The sequence below is a fragment of the Oncorhynchus masou genome, chromosome 31 (genome assembly GCF_036934945.1).
Source record: "Oncorhynchus masou masou isolate Uvic2021 chromosome 31, UVic_Omas_1.1, whole genome shotgun sequence".
NCBI lineage: Eukaryota > Metazoa > Chordata > Actinopteri > Salmoniformes > Salmonidae > Oncorhynchus > Oncorhynchus masou.
In genome coordinates this window covers 13,984,408-14,004,036 of record NC_088242.1, presented here as the reverse complement: position 1 = coordinate 14,004,036, position 19,629 = coordinate 13,984,408, and the positions used below count along the sequence as shown (strand labels likewise).

At 39.5% G+C, this 19,629-nt stretch overlaps 1 protein-coding gene across 1 annotated transcript in view; it reads left to right on the top strand.

Moving 5' to 3' along the window:
- The window catches only part of LOC135523470 (dystonin-like), a 210,139-nt gene that overhangs the window by 4,585 nt on the left and 185,925 nt on the right, over positions 1-19,629 (top strand). Inside the window, exon 4 of the mRNA XM_064950162.1 lies at positions 1,492-1,705. Coding sequence (XP_064806234.1) covers positions 1,492-1,705 — 214 coding nt within the window. The remainder of the gene's footprint in view (positions 1-1,491; positions 1,706-19,629) is intronic.

Genomic DNA, 19,629 nt, shown 5'->3' with positions numbered 1-19,629 from the left:
TGTATCATGCAAGAATTTTGATGGACTGTCTGGGAGTGGTATGAGTGGGGAGGGGGAAGCTGAAAACGAGCTGTTATTGGCAGAGAGGTTCGGAACAGTCTTTGTTATTGGTCTATTAACCAATTTACTGCATGGTGATGTCACCATGGAAAGCTGCAACACCAATGCCAACCTGCTGATTAGAAGGTCCTGTATTTTCAACCAGCAACTATAGTGAAATAACACTGATCAAATGTTTTCTCATTTTTACAGTGTGTGTTTCATAGGCTGTTGTGCAATATGATACAAAACACAGGAAAAACAGAATGTTGAATGCACTGGGCTTTTAATGTCCTACTCTAGTTTAGATTTAAACAGCAAAGTTGTTCTATAATTGTGCAATCGAACTCAACATGTGACTGTATAACCTATTGCTATTTGAGCAGCCACACCCTGCCTCGATGTGTCATCACACGGTGTGGATAAGTATTAGTTATGTACTTGCTCAGTTACCCTATCACAGAGCCTAGACACAGAGAGACGGCCTAGACAGACAGACAGACAGACAAGAACATCATAAATAACCCAACAGAATGCATACATTTTTATTTGGAATTCATAAAGATTATAAGGACAGTGCTCTAAAATTGCACATTCATTGTCAACTAGCAACATTTCTAATGAATGGCACACAGAGCACATGCGCATCAGGCAGCAAAACAACAACCCGACTGTGCATCACAAAGGATGCTCATGGACCAGTCTCTGGATTTCTGATTGGTTTTGGACGGTAAACATGGAGACTACGCAGTCACCACTAGACACGCATCCACCCAGGATGGCGCTGTAAGACCGCGTCATTGGCCACAGCTTGCCGATTGAATAATCAGAAATACAGCGCTTGGCTCCTCCAGACTCCATCCGCCCTCTTCTGTATCCTAGGATGGTGACGCGTTGACATGCAAGAGCTCTCGCATCGCATGATACTCTCCCTGGCCCAATCTTTTCACACTCTCTGGGGACTTGACATCATTTCGGGCTCTCAACCCAAAGGGGAGACAAGCATAATGTAATGAGCAGAGTGCATCGCTAGAAGGGTGTGGTTCTGATTAAAAATAACATAGCCTGCCCCGCCGCTGTCTGAGTTTACAGCAAGTGGATAAAGGATTTCGATATAATCAACTGATACCATGTATACAGCGGTAAGTCTTATTTCTGGCCTGGCGGGGGAGCCAGATACAATTGATTTTCATTCTAGCTGCCTGCTTCTGCTTTAGCTTTTTATTGTTGAATCAGAGATCATTGCTAGGCGAGCTGGTTGCTCACACTACGGCGCCTTCCCTGGAGCAATGTACATTTACATTACGCACGTCAGTTTAGGCAACCGTGGGAGTAGCGATGGTGAGACATGTTACATTGTGTCTTTCTGACTGTGCTCATATGTGTGTTGTCATATTTGTGTTACGATGGAGCGAGCAACACATTGATAATTTATTTCTATTGTTTCAACAGAGCTCCGGTTCTGGCAACGCTTCCCTTCACTGTTCCATGTCTTCATCGGCGGATTTCTCGGACGAAGATGATTATAGTCTTAAATCTGGGTCGGTCTCACCGGCACCGGGGGACACGTTACCCTGGAACCTACCAAGACACGAGCGACATAAGCGACAAATTCAGGGAGGATCCGTTTTGGATCCAGCGGAGAGAGCTGTGCTCAGGATTGCAGGTGAGTGCCCATATTTAATTGATTGTCAGGGCCGGCTCTAGCCTTTTGGGGTCTCTAAGCGAGACTTCCTCGCGGGCAAAACATTTCAGTGGTCCTCTTTCTTAAAAAAAGTGGATAATAAGATACTTTTGAAGCGAATTTCCTCCAATTCTACACATTTTGACATGGGGCGGAGAGACATTTATGCAATTGAATGTCAGATTTCATGCAATTCTATTCATTTTGCTATGGAGGCAGAGAGATAAATAAAATTCAAATTTGCAATCAAAAATTGTTAGCTGACATGACTAATTGGGTGACTGTCAGTGACTGACATAACAAGTGAAAAATTGCTGATCCACAACCAAATTTAGAACCTGCACCTTGTTAGTCTACTATTCTAACTCTCAACAGTAAATTGAGACTCTGATTTGTAGGGGGGTGGGGGGGCCCTAAGCTACCGCTTGGGCCCTAAGTGATCGTTAATGTGCTGCTGATAATATAACATGAAAGCCTATTGATTTTGCACATCTATCAGATATGGCACATAGCAACTCTGATGTGTAGGCTACAGGCTACAGGTTCTATTTATTCTCCATATAAATGGACTATGGGAAATTACAGTATAAACTGAAGCAGCTGCTGGACAGTCCCATATATAAGCAGTCAGCCACTGTCACTTCTGATACATGTCCAATTCAGACAAAGCCATACATGTGTGTAGGCTTCTGTAGCCAATAATTAAGCTTCTGTCTCATAAGAATAGCCTATAACACAAATTAATAAATGCATGTCAAAACCTGTGGGCGAGGTACGTTATTTGCTGTGTTGGAATGCTCACATTAATCTTCTATTCTATTGACCATCCAATGGCTGTTGAGGTTGAGTTCTTTAGGTGAAAGTGCAAGGAGCAGTCATCATTGCCTGTGCATAAGGCTGTGCATTAGGCTATTAGAATTGGAATTTGAATATTCATTGTAATCCTTTAATACACAGGCTTATAAGCTGCAGGGCCTTTATGAGTGCAACTTTTATGTTGGTCTGATGATGTTTATTTTGATTAACATGTTTTAGTTTTTTTAATATATATTTTTTAAATGTGATAGGAATCATTTGATCAACATCTATGCCATAAACTGGGACTTTCACAGTACTTGAACCATGTGGCATGCTGCAAATGCAGTCTGTGAAACAAATGAGAGTAGGCCTAGTAATGATACATTCCAGGGGCGACCTTGCTAAAGGATTTGTTTTTTTGTTTGTTTCTTTTTTGCAAAAAGACTGTTCTCAGACCATAATTTCAGTTCAGTGGCCTTGACAGGGCTGTGATAGGCCTATGCACTTTTCAATTCAGGAATGAATCGTTAGTCATATGATCAGAACCATAACTATAAAGTCAAGTATTTGGTTGGCAATGGTAATGGGAATATGGGTATATCTGCAGGGAGTGCCGTCTCGCCCACTTATCTCCTTTTCCTGCTTGATGACATTCCTCAACAGAATATTTGGCTTTGATAAAAATGGAGCAACAGGAGTCTATCATATTATAATTAAGCCTGATGTGATTATAGACATGGGCAGGATCATACCACCAACATTATGTTATTATAAGGCTACATATGCTATTGCCTATCACACGTGCAACCTTCAGTGTGTTGCTTGGTATGAAATGCTATTTGATCTTCCTAAAAGTGGCCCTTATTGTTTTGTTCACGATGTGAGTAGTCCTAAAACCCATTATTTTTATTACCTGAATCTCAGGATCCATGGATTACTTACCAGTTAAAAAATAATTAGGTTAATATAGTTTGGTTGATCTATCCCTTCAATTCACCAGTCCTGAATCTTCCAGGGTGTAGTCATTGTTCAGGTGGATTTGATTTGATAGGATCCCCATTACCCCGACGCCAATGGCGACAGATCATCATACTGGGGTTCGATACATAACAAAGAAGACATTACTGACAAAATACTTTACAATTGACATACATTTAGATGCATCTGACCCTTTCCCAATGATGTCTGATACTGTGAAATACTTGCCCTCTGATTTCTCCCCTTTTGTTAATCTTATTCATGTCTGTAACTGTTGTCCATACCATCTTGATCACTTCTCCCTAGAAAGCATTGATTCTCTGTATTTTATGTAAATAATCTGGTTGAATAGAGCCTGGACTGTGTTGAAATGCATAGTCATCAGCATCCACTGTTCATTCTGGACTGCATTTCCTCTAGAATGAAACCCTTTTAATATTAGGACCTGTGAGGACATCTCCTCTGCCTGCTGTAGCATGTGGGCTACATGCAGACTCATGCAACAGAGATGGAAAAATATATACAATATTCCAGATTAGTGTGTCATATGTATAACACAAATCATTTTTTGATCAGTGAAACATAATTTTGAAGCATCTCTGTTAAAACAAATATAATATAGGCCTTGATTTATGAATTACGACAGTTGACATCCTTTTATAATAATTGGTTTAAGTATGTTGGATTAAAAATAGGCCTACAGGTGTATGATCTTAATTTGATCACCCTGTTGTTGGAAGACATTTCCCGTGCAGCAGGAAATGCTAACTTGTCGTCTATTCAAGGTTAAAAAAGACTTCTAAATGTTCTAATTTCCACTAAAATACCAGACTTGATTTGCCCTAACTAAACAAGTATCAACCCCTTCAAAATGTAATTATAATCCACACAATAATCCACAATTCTTGTTGCCTCATAATTATTTGACTCCCCTGAGAAAGCGGTCAAATTATGATCCTATATCTGTAATTAGGCAATGCCAAACAAGTAAAACAATTGAATAGAGTTTATGCTTAAACTATGTAGCTATACTTGTCATGGAATGAAAACATTGTGGACTGTCTTGAAATGACTGGAATGGTATCAGTGCTTATTAATGCATATTAAACACAACAGTTCATGATGACTGATTTTGTAATGAACAGTCGTATTAGCCTCCTGGTATTGCTGGGATGTTGGTAAAAGGAGGGGAGCCGCGTGCATTAGTATTCTCTTGTCCAGCAGCCCTTTCTCCCTCCCTCCCAGACTGTCACAGAACACTACCGGGATTCTCATGACACCGGAGAGGCGAGTCGCCTATTGGTTGTTTGATCGACGACGACGACGGGGGTGACTGGGGGGGGGGGGGGTCCTTGCATGGAACAACAGCGCGGATCACTCCTCAGTCCGGATCCTGTCCCGCAACTAGGCTACATATTTTCGTCACAGCGTCTGGTGAATGTCCAGCCTGTAGAGCTCTATGGTGGATCCCCGGTAATGGCTCACTACAACGCGACACAGGCGGGTTATGTGCTCGCGGACGAAAAGGAATACCTTCAAGCTTATGAGGATGTCCTCGAAAAATACAAAGGTATGCTAATTACTTTAGCCTATACTTATTGAATATATGCGTTAATTGGTAGGCCTACAATGATTTGAAATTAATCAAATAACCATGTATGGGAAAATTGCTCCGTGGTAGCCTACAGCCGAATGACAGCCCCAAACAAGTGTGTGAGCTTTGCAAGCAATGAGTTTTGATTGCAGCGAGTCGGACAGCGGGTCGGAGTGAATGGAAACATGAAAGTCTAAGCTATTTACTTGTAGTCTACAGCCTTGACAGTTGATATTAGAATTATGAAAGTTATGTTTACCACTTGTAAATAGCCACGTTTTACTGTCACTTTTGTCACGTAAAAAAGGCAGACTCGAAATTACTGTAGGCTATATTTTGGTAGGCCTATTCATTATGGAGATGCTTATTTATTTGAATAAAATATAATGCAGGAGATGTTATTTACTTGCCTTGAACATACGGTATCTATGAAGGGTTGAATATTGTTGCGTGTATGACACCTATTTTGTTATAACTCTCGTCTGATCTATTGAGCAAATTGTAATTGATGTAGGCCTAAACAACGAGAGGACCGTGGTCCATCAGTTAAAGATGCAGCAGGCCTATTAACTTACATCAGTCCATCAAGCATTACATTCAGGCTGAGAGGACTTGAGGCCAAGTCGAGTACTGGAATTACATTTTCAATATCCTGTCTACAGCAAAGCATTCTCCCCTAGCTGGATGACATCATCCCAGTTCCCATAATCTCTGACCAGGCCTATAGTGTGAAACTCGAATAGACTAGTCTCCTACAGTGATTGTTTTTCCACTTTATATTATCCATCTCCCCCACATTATCTGCACCGTTTGAACGATCAGTGAGTAAAGGTCATCCGTATGAATGCGTTAGTTGTGTATGTTACTGTGAATCCTTGTTAACCAGTGGTCACTAACAATGCATATTTATGTGGTCTCTCTCTCTCTCTCTCTCTCTCTCTCAGCTGTTGCTATGACAGCAACAAACAGTCAGCTGTGATCTGGCTTAATGGTCCTTGACTAGAGCCTAATGGAATCATATGATGTAGCATCATTTGGAATGTGTGTCTGACTTTTGTCTCCAGGCGCTAGGTCAGACGACAATTTGTTTTATAATTGGTGCTCCCTACAACCACCTACATACTTCTACTTCAAATGTTACAAAAAACATTTTGGTTTCTAAAAATGACTTTGGTCCACACTTATTATTGTTACCATAATGTTAAGAATTGTTAAGAATGTTAAGAATTGCAACCACTCTAAACCGATATTCTATTCATATTATTTCTTTACTTTGATTCTTATAAATTCTTCTCTTGAGCGCATACATCGTTACAAATGTTGGTAATGTTTAATAATATCGCAATAATCATTTAGTATGTGCACTACTTATCAGTAGTTTATGAAATAAAGGTATTGTACAGTGTTTCAAGCCTGACAGTGATTTGAGCTGAACATTTGAATACTAGTGATCAATGTCATTGTCACCTGCAGCCATGGAGCTGTGCTGCAGCTTTAAAAGACAGGCCAATAGCCTTGCAATGCATTGCCAACCACTTTAGGAATATCCCTGTTTGAAATTATCACAATGCATATCCGTGGACCCCTTTCCTTCAGTCAAATGACCTAGTGGCCTCATGGGTGGAATGTTATTAATATTTTTGATAATTTCATAATTAATAAACATTCTTTTTAAAAACCCACAAAAAATCCGGTGTTTCTATGTCAAACAGTTCTGTTGTATTTCAGTTTTCTGTGATTTATATAAAGTGTAATATTGGGAGGCAAACTCAAAATGTAATACATTTCAACTCTATATCTGACATGGTACACGTGTCTTCTTTTTTTAAGCTCATAACCATGTGTGTGAGGTGGATACTTTTGTTTCAAAGTAGATTTGTTTAAGACTACCAAAAAAGACTCTTTGGGACCCTGATTTAGCCCACTGCAGTAAAACGTTAATGATCTAAGTTATTTTTCATGTGACAGATAGCTGGAAATCACCTTTTCTGAGGACTCAGTACACAGTTGTAATGGGAACAAGGAGGAAGTTCAATACTGAATCATAATTAATGTTTTGGTAATATATATTACCTAGTGATGCACCAATATGACATTTCTGGCCGATAACGATACCCAATATTTTCCTTGCCCCCCAAAAAATGATACCGATAACCGATATTAAAAAATGTTGCGGCCTTTTAAGCATTCTAGTACAGTTAAATAGTTAACACACACACATGGACGCAGCGGTCTAAGGCACTGCATCTCAGTGCAAGAGGCGTCACTACAGTCCCTGGTTCAAATCCAGGCTGTATCACATCCGGCCATGATTGGGAGTCCTATAGGGCGGCGCACAATTGTCCCAGCATCGTCTGGGTTTGGCCGGGGTAGGCCGTCATTGTAAATAAGAATTTGTTCTTAACGGACTTGCCTAGTTAAATACAGGTTACACACATACACACACCACACTGACCAAAAAGGTTTTTGTTGGCATTTACATATGTTCCCATTACCAGTAAAACATCATCAAAACCTATTTCTTTCACTTACTTGCTGGGCTGTTTTATTGTTAATTTGTTCAGTCATTTCATTGTCAACCAGGATTTCTATGGGAACGCCGTTTGGGTCTTCGCGTGTCAAAAAACACTACGTGTCAAATAAGCTTGTTGACCAATCAGGACCTGAAAATGACTGCATGTCATATAATAATCTAAGGCGTTCATACATTTTTGACGTAGTTATTACACATTGATTACACTATCACTCATATTTCATATGTCACAACGATTCATCAATACATATGCTATGCTGCTGGTAAAGTTGTCTCGCGCACCTACAGTGCTGGTCATAAAAAAAAGATAGCTAGCCCATGGATGCAAACAATGTTCTTCCCCAAAAACATAACAAACAAAATTATCTAGGTGTCATCATTTAAAATAACCTTAATTTAAAAGACAGTTCTTATTTGATTAATGGTGGTCGGACACCCAGGTGTCATCATAATAGGGACTTTGCGGTTAGCCTTCAAAATAAAAGTATGTCATTGACAGTGATGCAAATGAATACAAATAGTAGAATTATGCCATAATTGAATAGAACATGCTAAACAAGGTTGAAATGTTATTATATAAAATCAACAAAAGACAATAATTTGTTAATTTGACAAACATCTGTTGAAATCACACTGTATGTATTCTACTCTACTCTACTCTACTCTACTCTACTCTACTCTACTCTACTCTACTCTACTCTACTCTACTCTACAAATTGGATGCAGTCTATCACAGTGCCATCCGTTTTGTCACCAAAGCCCCATATACTACCCACCACCCTGACCTGTACGCTATCCTTGGCTGGCCCTCGCTTCATACTCGTCGCCAAACCCACTGGCTCTAGGTCATCTACAAGTCTTTGCTAGGAAATGCCCCACCTTAGCTCACTGGTCACCATAGCAGCACCCACCCGTAGCACGTGCTCCAGCAGGTATATCTCACTGGTCACCCCCAAAGCCAATTCCTCCTTTCTTCGCCTTTCCTTCCAGTTCTCTGCTGCCAACGACTGGAACAAACTGCAAAAATCACTGAAGCTGGAGTCTCATTTCTCCTTCACTAGTTTTAAGCACCAGCTGTCAGAGCAGCTCACAGATCACTGCACCTGTACATAGCCCACCTGTAAATAGCCCATCCAACTACCTCATCCCCATACTGTATTTATTTATTTATCTTTCTCCTTTGCACCCCAGTATCTCTACTTGCACATCCATCTTCTGCACATCTATCACTCCAGTGTTTAATTGGTATTTTGTTATTACTTCACCCCCATGGCCTATTTATTGCCTTACCTCCCTTATCTTACCTCATTTGTACACACTGCATATAGACTTTGTATTATTATTTATTATTGACTGTATGTTTGTTTATTTCATGTGTAACTCTGTGTTGTTGTATGTGTCGAACTGCTTTGCTTTGCTTTATCTTAGTATCTCAGTTGTAAATGAGAACTAGTTGTTCTCAACTAGCCTACCTGGTTAAATAAAGGTGAAATAAATAAATAAATACTTTAGAATTGCTTTGGGGGCATATGTATTTCACTGTACAGCCTTACGAATGGATTGTGGATCAATGACATGTGGTATCAGTCTACTCAGTGACACCCAGAGAACATTAGCGTCATAGCTCTTATTGCAGTACTCTGAAACAACTGTGAATTGAGCCACATTTATTGTCAAAGTTTGTGTACTGAACACTATTCCCAAGAAAAAACAATGCTGATTGGATGTTTAGGAGTCTGAGGAGGACGTTGGTAACAAATAGCTTGGGTATTGAGGAGACTGATACCCCATTTCATTGATCCCAAATCCTTAGGTAAAGCTGTACAGTTCAATATGAATATCAATACAATACAACAGGCTGACTGAGGGGGGGGGGGGTGATTTCACACAGTCACAGTCCCGCGATACAACGCTAATATTTGCGTAAAATCTTCACAGTTGTGTTCTGTGTTTGTCACAGAGTAGACTGATACCCCATTTTATTGCTTCACATTCCAACCTTGTTCAACATGATCTAGTCTAAATATGGCATGATTCCACCAATTGTAACCTTCTGCATCACTTTCAAAGAGGTATTTTTATTTTGAAGGCAAAACGCATATTCCACTACTGTGCCTAATCCTTATTGTGGCTAGCTTCACAACACATAACCTGGTCTTGTCGAGCCTCACTAGCCAGATGAAGCTAGTTGGCTGCTTATAACGTTAGCTTTGGGCAACAGGGTTAAGTAGCTGGCTAGCTATTTATTTTCATGAACTGAAGTTCAATTTCAATAGGTGAACAACAAGTGGCTACCTAGCTAATACTTACTCACAAGGATTCCTAAATCATTGCTAAGAATTAGAGGTCAACCGATTAATCGGAATGGCCGATTAATTAGGGCCGATTTCAAGTTTTCATAACAATCGGAAATCTGTATTTTTCGGGCGCCGATATCCAAATATTTTTTAATTTTTTATTTTTTATACCTTTTATTTAACTAGGCAAGTCAGTTAAGAACACATTCTTATTTTGACTGCCTAGGAACTGTGACCAAGGGCTCGTATTTCTGTGTGTTATTATGTTATAATTAAGTCTGAATTGATAGAGCAGTCTGACTGAGCAGCAGCAGGCCCGTAATCATTCATTCAAACAGCACTTTTGTGTATTTTTCCAGCAGCTGTTTATGACTTCAAGCATATCAGTCTAATGGCTGGTGTAACCAATGTGAAATGGCTAACTAGTTAGTTGGGTATGCCCTAATACTGTTTCAAACGTCACTCGCTTTTAAATTTGGAGTAGTTATTCCCCTTGCGCTGCAAGGGCCGCGGCTTTTGTGGAGCGATGGGTAACGATGCTTCGAGTGTGGCTGTTGTTGATGTGTTCCTGGTTCGAGCCCAGGTAGGGGGCGAGGAGGGGGACCGAAGCTATACTGTTACACTGGCAATAATATAGTGCCTATAAGAACATCCAATAGTCAAAGGTATATGAAATACAAATGGTATAGAGAGAAATAGTCATATAAATACTATATTAACTACAACCTAAATAATACCTCTTACCTTGGAATATTGAAGTCTCATGTTAAATGGAACCGCCAACTTTCATATGTTCTCATGTTCTGAGCAAGGAACTTAAACGTTAGCTTTTTTACATGGCACACATTTTTACATGGCACATATTACTTTCTTCTCCAACACTTTGTTTTTGCTTTATTTAAACCAAATTGAACATGTTTCATTATTTATTTGAGGCTAAATTGATTTTATTGATGTTTTATATTAACTTAAAATAAGTGTTAATTCAGTATTGTTGTAATTGTCATTATTACAAATACAAAATATTTAAAATAATCGTCCGATGAATCTGTATCAGCTTTTTTGGTCCTCCAATAATCGTTATCGGCGTTGAAAAATCATAATCGGTCGACCTCTACTAAGAATATTGAGAATGACTGTAGTTTCTACTGGTCATTGTTTTCAGGTTGATTGTACTGGTGCTAGCTACAATAGGTACCAAGCTAAAGCTAGCTAGCTACCTCAGAAGTTGCGGTCGAACAAATAATGCTTAATTACCAACGCGGTATTGTAAACCCATTGTTCGTGGCCGGTGTTTGCTTGTTTGCAGACTTTTTTGTTCAGCTTTGACAGTCCATAGTATGTCGTGAAACTAATATCTTGGCGTTAATGGATTTCGCCTTTTGAGTTGTCTCGCTGAAATGTTCTTACTCTTTCAATTGACTGCTTGACTTGTTGACTGCTTGATCCACACAGCAGACATTCCGGGATAGGTTAGGAATGCTGTGTTACATGGCTTCATTACGTCATGTACCTACATTATATAGGTATATAAGCCTTGACATCAGTTTTGCACATCGGTGTTAAACTAGATATCGGGCCATTACCGATGTTGGCATTTTTAGTTAATATCGACCGATTCCGATATGTCCACCGATTTATCATGCATCCCTAACATTAACTGTTCGTCAGAGCATTTATCTACCAGACAGCTTGCTAATAATACTTAACAAACCCTGGGGTGTTCCATCTGAAAAAGTACAACACCCCAAAACATGTTGTTGTAACTTGAACAAATGTCATAGTCTCGTCACATTATTTTATTTTAAGGAATGACTCTAGGCTGTAGGGCAGTTCAGTGATGTTGAGAACATTCTCTATAACTGTCTTCATACAGCCTTTGTCTGTTGTTCATCTATAAAGCACAGAGAGCCTCAAGTCTCCCTAAAGCTTATCTCCGTGTGACATTTTGTGCATCAATGAAACACTTATTTAGCTACATCTTAGTCAATAATAGTTACCAAACATAACAAACGGTGAGTAAGCAAAACAAACTAGCAACATATCTGTCATGCCCTGACCATAGAGAGCCCTTGGTTCTCTATGGTGTTGTAGGTCAGGGCGTGACTAGGGTGTGTTCTAGTCGATTTATTTCTATGTTTGGGATTGAGTGGTTCCCAATTAGAGGCAGCTGATTATCGTTGTCTCTAATTGGGGATCATACTTAAGGTATCCCTGTTCCCACCTGCATTTGTGGGATATTGTTTTGTGTTAGTGTTACTTCACGGTCGTTGGGTTTTTATTGTTTTGTTGAGAAGTTTCACTTTTAATAAAGATGTGGAACTCAAATCACGCTGCGTCTTGGTCCATCCATTTTAACAACCGTGACAATATCCTTGGTCATAGGAACATGAGGAAAATAAACTTTGCTCCAGCATTAGCAGTCAAGTAGTTTTTACCCCAGAAGAGAAGTTGTATCCATAATTAGGATGTTTTAAACCAGGGATGGGCAACTTTGATGGGGGTAGGGGCCACAAAAAAATCTGAACTCATCATGAGGGGCCGCAGTGGCTCATGGGTCAATTGCAATCAATATATATATTTACACTCAGTGTGTCGTCTTAATCGCTGGTGAAAAGTTTGTTTCTTTTGTAGAATTGCCCGTCTCTCTCCCTCTCTCTCTCTATCGTGGTTATAATGGATAGTTCAGAGTGACATTCATTCGTTTCGTTATAGAATGGGTGTTTCGGCGGTTGTCGTTCTTTGTGTTCAATGATACCGAATTCCTAGCTGCAGACTAGTAATTAATATCAAAGACTTGTTCTTATTCTGTCGGTATCGATAGTCTAAGAGTTTAACCACGTGGTATGGTTAAAAGATTCAGCAATGGTCTACTCTACTCTACTCTACTCTACTCTACTCTACTCTACTCTACTCTACTCTACTCTACAAATTGGATGCAGTCTATCACATTGCCATCCGTTCTGTCACCAAAGCCCCATATACTACCCACCACTGCGACCTGTACGCTCTCGTTGGCTGGCCCTCGCTTCATACTCATCGCCAAACACACTGTCTCCAGGTCATCTACAAGACCCTACTAAGTAAAGTCCCCCCTTATCTCAGCTCGTTGGTCACCATAGCAGCACCCACCTGAAGCACGCGCTCCAGCATATCTCTCTGGTCACCCCCAAAACCAATTCCTCATTTGGCCGCCTCTCCTTCCAGTTCTCTGATGCCAATGACTGGAACGAACTACAAAAATCTCTGAAACTGGAAACACTTATCTCCCTCAGTAGCTTTAAGCACCAGCTGTCAGAGCAGCTCACAGATTACTGCACCTGTACATAACCCATCTATAATTTAGCCCAAACAACTACCTCTTCCCCTACTGTATTTATTTATTTATTTATTTTGCTCCTTTTCACCCCATTATTTCTATCTCTACTTTGCACATTCTTCCACTGCAAATCAACCATTCCAGTGTTTTACTTGCTATATTGTATTTACTTTGCCACCATGGCCTTTTTTTTGCCTTTACCACCCTTATCTCACCTCATTTGCTCACATTGGTTATATACTTATTTTTCTACTGTATTATTGACTGGACGTTTGTTTTACTCCATGTGTAACTCTGTGTTGTTGTATGTGTCGAACTGCTTTGCTTTATCTTGGCCAGGTCGCAATTGTAAATGAGAACTTGTTCTCAACTAGCCTACCTGGTTAAATAAAGGTGAAATACATTTAAAAAATACACTACTCATTAAACATACTTAGAACTTTTATTATTCAGAAGCATAAAATACCATAGAATACCGCCATTACCGTCAAACATATTGTGATATGATATTTTGGCTATATCGCCCAGCCCTTGACTACAGCAATACACAGTATGGTTTTCACACTGCACCTGTCACATATCACCTGTTACAGTATACGCATCTCACTTAAGTATTGCAAGTGTGGTGTGACACCTCTGATGTCTGGATGTTGCTACATTGCTAGCGACATCAGATACATTCTATTTCACATGCTGAGTATGCTGAGGCAACAGCCTCTGTGTGGAGGGATATATGCTTTGGTTTTAATGATGGCGGTGTTGCGCAGTGGTGCCGCGATGTACCATTGGAAGTCAGCTGTTCATATCAACCCTTAATGGGAAACTCAAGAGGAAATGACTAACCTGAAACAATTATTTCTAAAATACACTTGAAACTAAATAATTTGGGTGTTTGCACATTGGTTATACTCCTCAGATATGCAGTCTAATAGGCACCAGTCATATTTACTATTCAAGTCCTGTAAGACTGTCCGTCCCCATACCTCTATAATTGGGCATTAGAGTTAATAACACACTAACAAGGGGTTTCTTTGGGTCGGTACTCCACTAATCCACTGCTGTTTTACCAGAGATGGAAGGATTAGACCAGTTTCTTTCAAAATGTAGAAATCCCATACTTTACAACTGGAAGAAAATACAGCATCATAGACAAAAGGTCTGTAAATTCGAGCTTCGTCTAGATTTCAAGTCATGGTTTCTTGAACATATACAATGGCTGTTGCATAGGACAGTGAGTGAGTGTATGGGATCACAATGTTCTAGTAAAGCCTCTCTAGATGTGGGTCTCTCTCGTCCTCCTGGGTAACGATGGGAGCCATTGTGGTCTTTTCAAACAGTTGATCTCCTACCGTTGTTAAGAAACCTGAAGATTTATTGGGAGTGGGCGTGTGCCTCATTTCTCTCTGTTGGGATCGACTGACTGGGTTCTTTCATTCAATTCAAAGATGTTGTGTCAAAACATCAAGCACATTGTCCATTGAATGGCTGTTCTAGAGTTTGGACGGGGGGTTGTAGTGATTGAATGTGTGTGTGTGTGAACAGGAATGCATTTGTTCAGTTTAGCTGCATCATGCACGTGGCCAGTCTTTTACTAGTAATTTACTGGTCTTATGTTTTAGAATCCCTAATGAAGTCACATGGTACATCTCATTAGTCTGAAATAAATGTCCAGTTATGTTATATTTTAATTGTATTTATTTAACCTTTATTTTGACAGGGAATCAATATTGAGTAATTGCATTAGTGTAGTGTTGTTTTGTGGCTGCAGTCAGTATATCCATTACAGTAATGAACTGCTAAGGCAAATTGAATCAAATTCTACCAGCACAGATATCGAGTGGAGTAGGCCTACATCCAATGACTTTGCACTTGGCTTACAGGCTGATTGAGGAGGCTATGCCTGAAAACCTACCGATCTATCCTATACTGTAGAACGTTAGCAACACAAATATGTAGCATCTCAACCACAGGAGAAGGATAACCTTGTCTTGTCGTCTCCCCTCCCAGGTTCTCTCTCTGACACCATGTACAGTAGCTGTGCAGCGAGTGACATAAAGCCTTCTCAGTGACTCAGCAATAACCTCATGTGCTCTATTATGGATACCGTGTTGGAGACAGTTTTCTGAAAGAGAATCATGGTGTAGTCATACCAATTTATTAGCACAGTTACTATACTGTGTAACAAGGTCTCATAAACAAAGTGAGTTCTATTCTTAACAAGAAATCTGTCAAGATGGCACCTCATCCTAACCCAAGCTTTTCCTACCGTCAAGAAAAGCCTCACAAGGTCATGCCAGGACACAGAGCTTCCAGTAGGTCTTCAAATATTCCCAGAATGTGGGCCTCAACTCTGCATTATATAATCTGTTCATCTGTTCAACTTCAGATTTTGTGTTACGGTTTTGGCTTTGGTTATATCAAAGAACCTGTTTACATGGTTTGCGGTGTAGCAGCGATGTCAGATTGATCCTGGATGGTTGGAATCTATTTGGCAATGAATGTAAATTAAAGCTTCAGGATTTGATGTACAGTGGCAAGAAAAAGTATGTGAACCCTTTAGAATTACCTGGATTTCTGCATACATTTGTCATAAAATTTGATCTGATCAACAACAGACAAGCGCAGCCTGCTTAAAATAATAACACACAAGCAATTATAAGTTTTCATGTCTTTATTGAACACACCGTGTAAACATTAGGGCGAGAAAAGTATATGAACCCTTGGATTTAATAACCTGTTGACCCTCCTTTGGCAACAATAACCCCAACCAAACGTTTTCTGTAGTTGCGGATCAGACCTGCACAACGGTAAGGAGGAATTTTTGACCATTCATCTTTACAAAACTGTTTCAGTTCAGCAATATTCTTAGGATGTCTAGTGTGAACCACTCTCGAGGTCATGCCACAGCATTTTAAATCAGGTTGAGGTCAGGTCTCTGACTGGACCACTCCAGAAGGCGTATTTTCTGTTGAAGCCATTCTGTTGTTCTCTCTATAGCATTTGTATTTCAGATACAGTTGAAGTCGGAAGTTTACATACACTTATGTTGGAGTCATTAAAACTTGTTTTTAAACCACTCCACAAATGTATTTTTAACAAACTATAGTTTTGGAAAGTCTGTTAGAACTACTGCATGAAAAATTGTTTACAGACAGATTATTTCACTTATAATTCACTTTATCACAATTCCAGTGGGTCAGAAGTTTACATACAGTAAGTTGACTGTGCCTTTAAACAGCTTGGAAAATTCCAAAATATGATGTCATGGCTTAAAAGCTTCTGATAGGCTAGATTACATAATTTGAGTCAATTGGAAGCATACCTGTGGATGTATTTCAAGGTCTACTTTCAAACTCAGTGCCTCTTTGCTTGACATCATGGGAAAATCATAAGAAATCAGCCAAGACCTCAGAAAAATAATTGTAGACATCCACAAGTCTGGTTCATCTTTGGGAGCAATTTCCAAACTCCTGAAGGTACCATGTTCATCTGTACAATCAATAGTACACAAGTATAAACACCATGGGAGCACGCAGCCGTCATACCAGGAAGGAGACGTGTTCTGTCTCCGAGAGATGAGCGTACTTTGGTGCGAAAAGTGCAAATCAATCCCAGAACAACAGCAAAGAACCTTGTGAAGATGCTGGAGGAAACAAGTACAAAAGTATCTATGTCCACAGTAAAACTAGTCCTATATCGACATTACTTGAAAGGCAGCTCAGTTAGGATGAAGCCACTGCTCCAAAACTGCCATAAAATAGCCAGACTACGGTTTGCAACTGAACATGGGGACAAAGATCATACTTTTTGGAGAAATGTCCTCTGTTCTGATGAACCAAAAATATAACTGTTTGGCCATAATTACCATCGCTATGTTGGGTTGTAAAAAGTGGGAGGCTTGCAAGCTGAAGAACACCATCCCATCCATGAAACACGGGTGTGGCAGCATCATGTTGTGGGGGTGCTTTACTGCAAGAGTGACTGGTGCACTTCACAAAATAGATGACATCATGAGGCAGGAAAATGATGTGGTTATATTGAAGCAACATCTCAAGACCTCAGTCATGAAGTTAAAGCTTGGTCGCAAATGGGTCTTCCAAATGGACAATGACCCCAAGCATACTTCCAAAGTTGTGGCAAAAATGCTTAAGGACCCACAAAGTCAAGGTATTGGAGTGGCCATCACAAAGCCCTGACCTCAACCCTAGAAAATTTGTAGGCAGAACTGAAAAAGCATGTGCGAACAAGGAGGCCTACACACTTGACTCAGTTACACCAGCTCTGTCATGAAGAATGGGCCAAAATTCACCAAACTTATTGTAGGAAGCTTGTAGAAGGCTACCTGAAATGTTTGACCCAAGTTAAACAATTTAAAGGCAATGCTACCAAATACTAATTGACTGTATATAAACTTCTGACCCAGTGGGAATTTGATGAAAGAAATGAAAGCTAAAATAAACCATTCTCTCTACTATTATTCTGACATTTCAGATTCTTAAAATAAAGTGGTGATCCTAACTGACCTAAGACAGGGAACTTTTACTAGAATTAAATGTCAGGAATTGTGAAAAACAGAGCTCAAATTTATTTGGCTATGTAAACATCCGACATCAACTGTACCTTTGATTATTGGATGTTCTAAGTGCCAGCCTAATCTCAGTAGTTGATAGGCTTGATGTCATAAACAGCGCTGTGATTCAAGCATTGTTAAGAGCTGCTGGCAAACGCAGTGATGTTTGAATGAATGCTTACGAGCCTGCTGCTGCCTACCACTGCTCAGTCAGACTACTCTATCAAATATCAATTCATAGACTTAATTATAATATAATAAACACAGAAATACAAGCCATCATTTAATTTCATCATTATCAATTCGAAAACAAAACGTTTATACTTTCAGTGAAATATGGAACCGTTCAGTATTTTATCGAATGGGTGGCAACCCTAAGTCTAAGTATTGTTGTTCCATTGCACAACCTTCAATGTTATGTCATAATTATGTAAAATTTTGGCAAATTAGTTCGCAACGAGCCAGGCAGCCCAAACTGTTGCATATACCCTGACACTGCGTGCAATGAACGCAAGAGAAGTGACACAATTTTCCTAGCTTAATATTGCCTGCTAACATGAATTTCTTTTAACTAAATATGCAGGTTTAAAAATATATACTTCTGTGTATTGATTTTAAGAAAGGCATTGATGTTTATGGTTAGATACATTCGTGCAACTGTTGTGCTTTTTTCGCGAATGCTTTTTTAAAAAATTATCCCCTTTGGTGAAGTAGACTGTGATTCGATGATAAATTAACTACATTGATTATTTGCAACTCAGGACAAGCTAGTTAACCTAGTAATATCATCAACTAGTGATTATGTGAAAATTATGTGAAGATTTCTGTACATTCATGTACATACTACCTCAATAGGTCTGACCAACCAGTGCTCCCGCACATTGGCTAACCGGGCTATCTGCATTGTGTCCCGCCACCAGCCACCCACCACCCGCCAACCCCTCTTTACGCTACTGCTACTCTCTGTTCATCATATTTGCATAGTCACTTTAACCATATCTACATGTACATACTACCTCAATCAAATCAATTCAAAGTGTATTTGTCACGTGCGCCGAATACAACAGGTTACTGACAGGTAAATGCTTACTTACAGGCTCTAACCAATAGTGCAGAGGGAAAAAAGTATGTGTGTCTGTGTGTGTGTGTGTGTGTGTGTGTGTGTGTGTGTGTGTGTGTAGGTAAGTAAAGAAATAAAGCAACAGTAAAAATACATTTGAAAATAAGAGTAGCAAGGCTACAGTGGGAAGAACAAGTATTTGAAACACTGCCGATTTTGCAGGTTTTCCTACTTACAATAAAATGCAAATTAATTACTTAAAAATCATACAATGTGATTTTCTGGACTTTTGTTTTATATTCCGTCTCTCACAGTTGAAGTGTACCTATGATACAAATTACAGACTTCTACATGCTTTGTAAATAGGAAAACCTGCAAAATCGGCAGTGTATCAAATACTTGTTCTCCCCACTGTATATGAAGTAGAGGTCGACCGATTATGATTTTTCAACTCCGATACCGTTACCGATTATATGAGGACCAAAAAAGCCGATACCGATTAATCGGCCGATTGTTTAACATGTTATTTGTAATAATGACCATTACAACAATACTGAATGAACACTTATTTTAACTTAATATAATACATCAATAAAATCAATTTAGCCTCAAGTAAATAATGAAACATGATCAATTTTGTTTAAATAATGCAAAAACAAAGTGTTGGAGAAGAAAGTAAAAGTGCAATATGTGCTATGTAAAAAAGCTAACGTTTCAGTTCCTTGCTCAGAACATGAGAACATATGAAAGCTGGTGG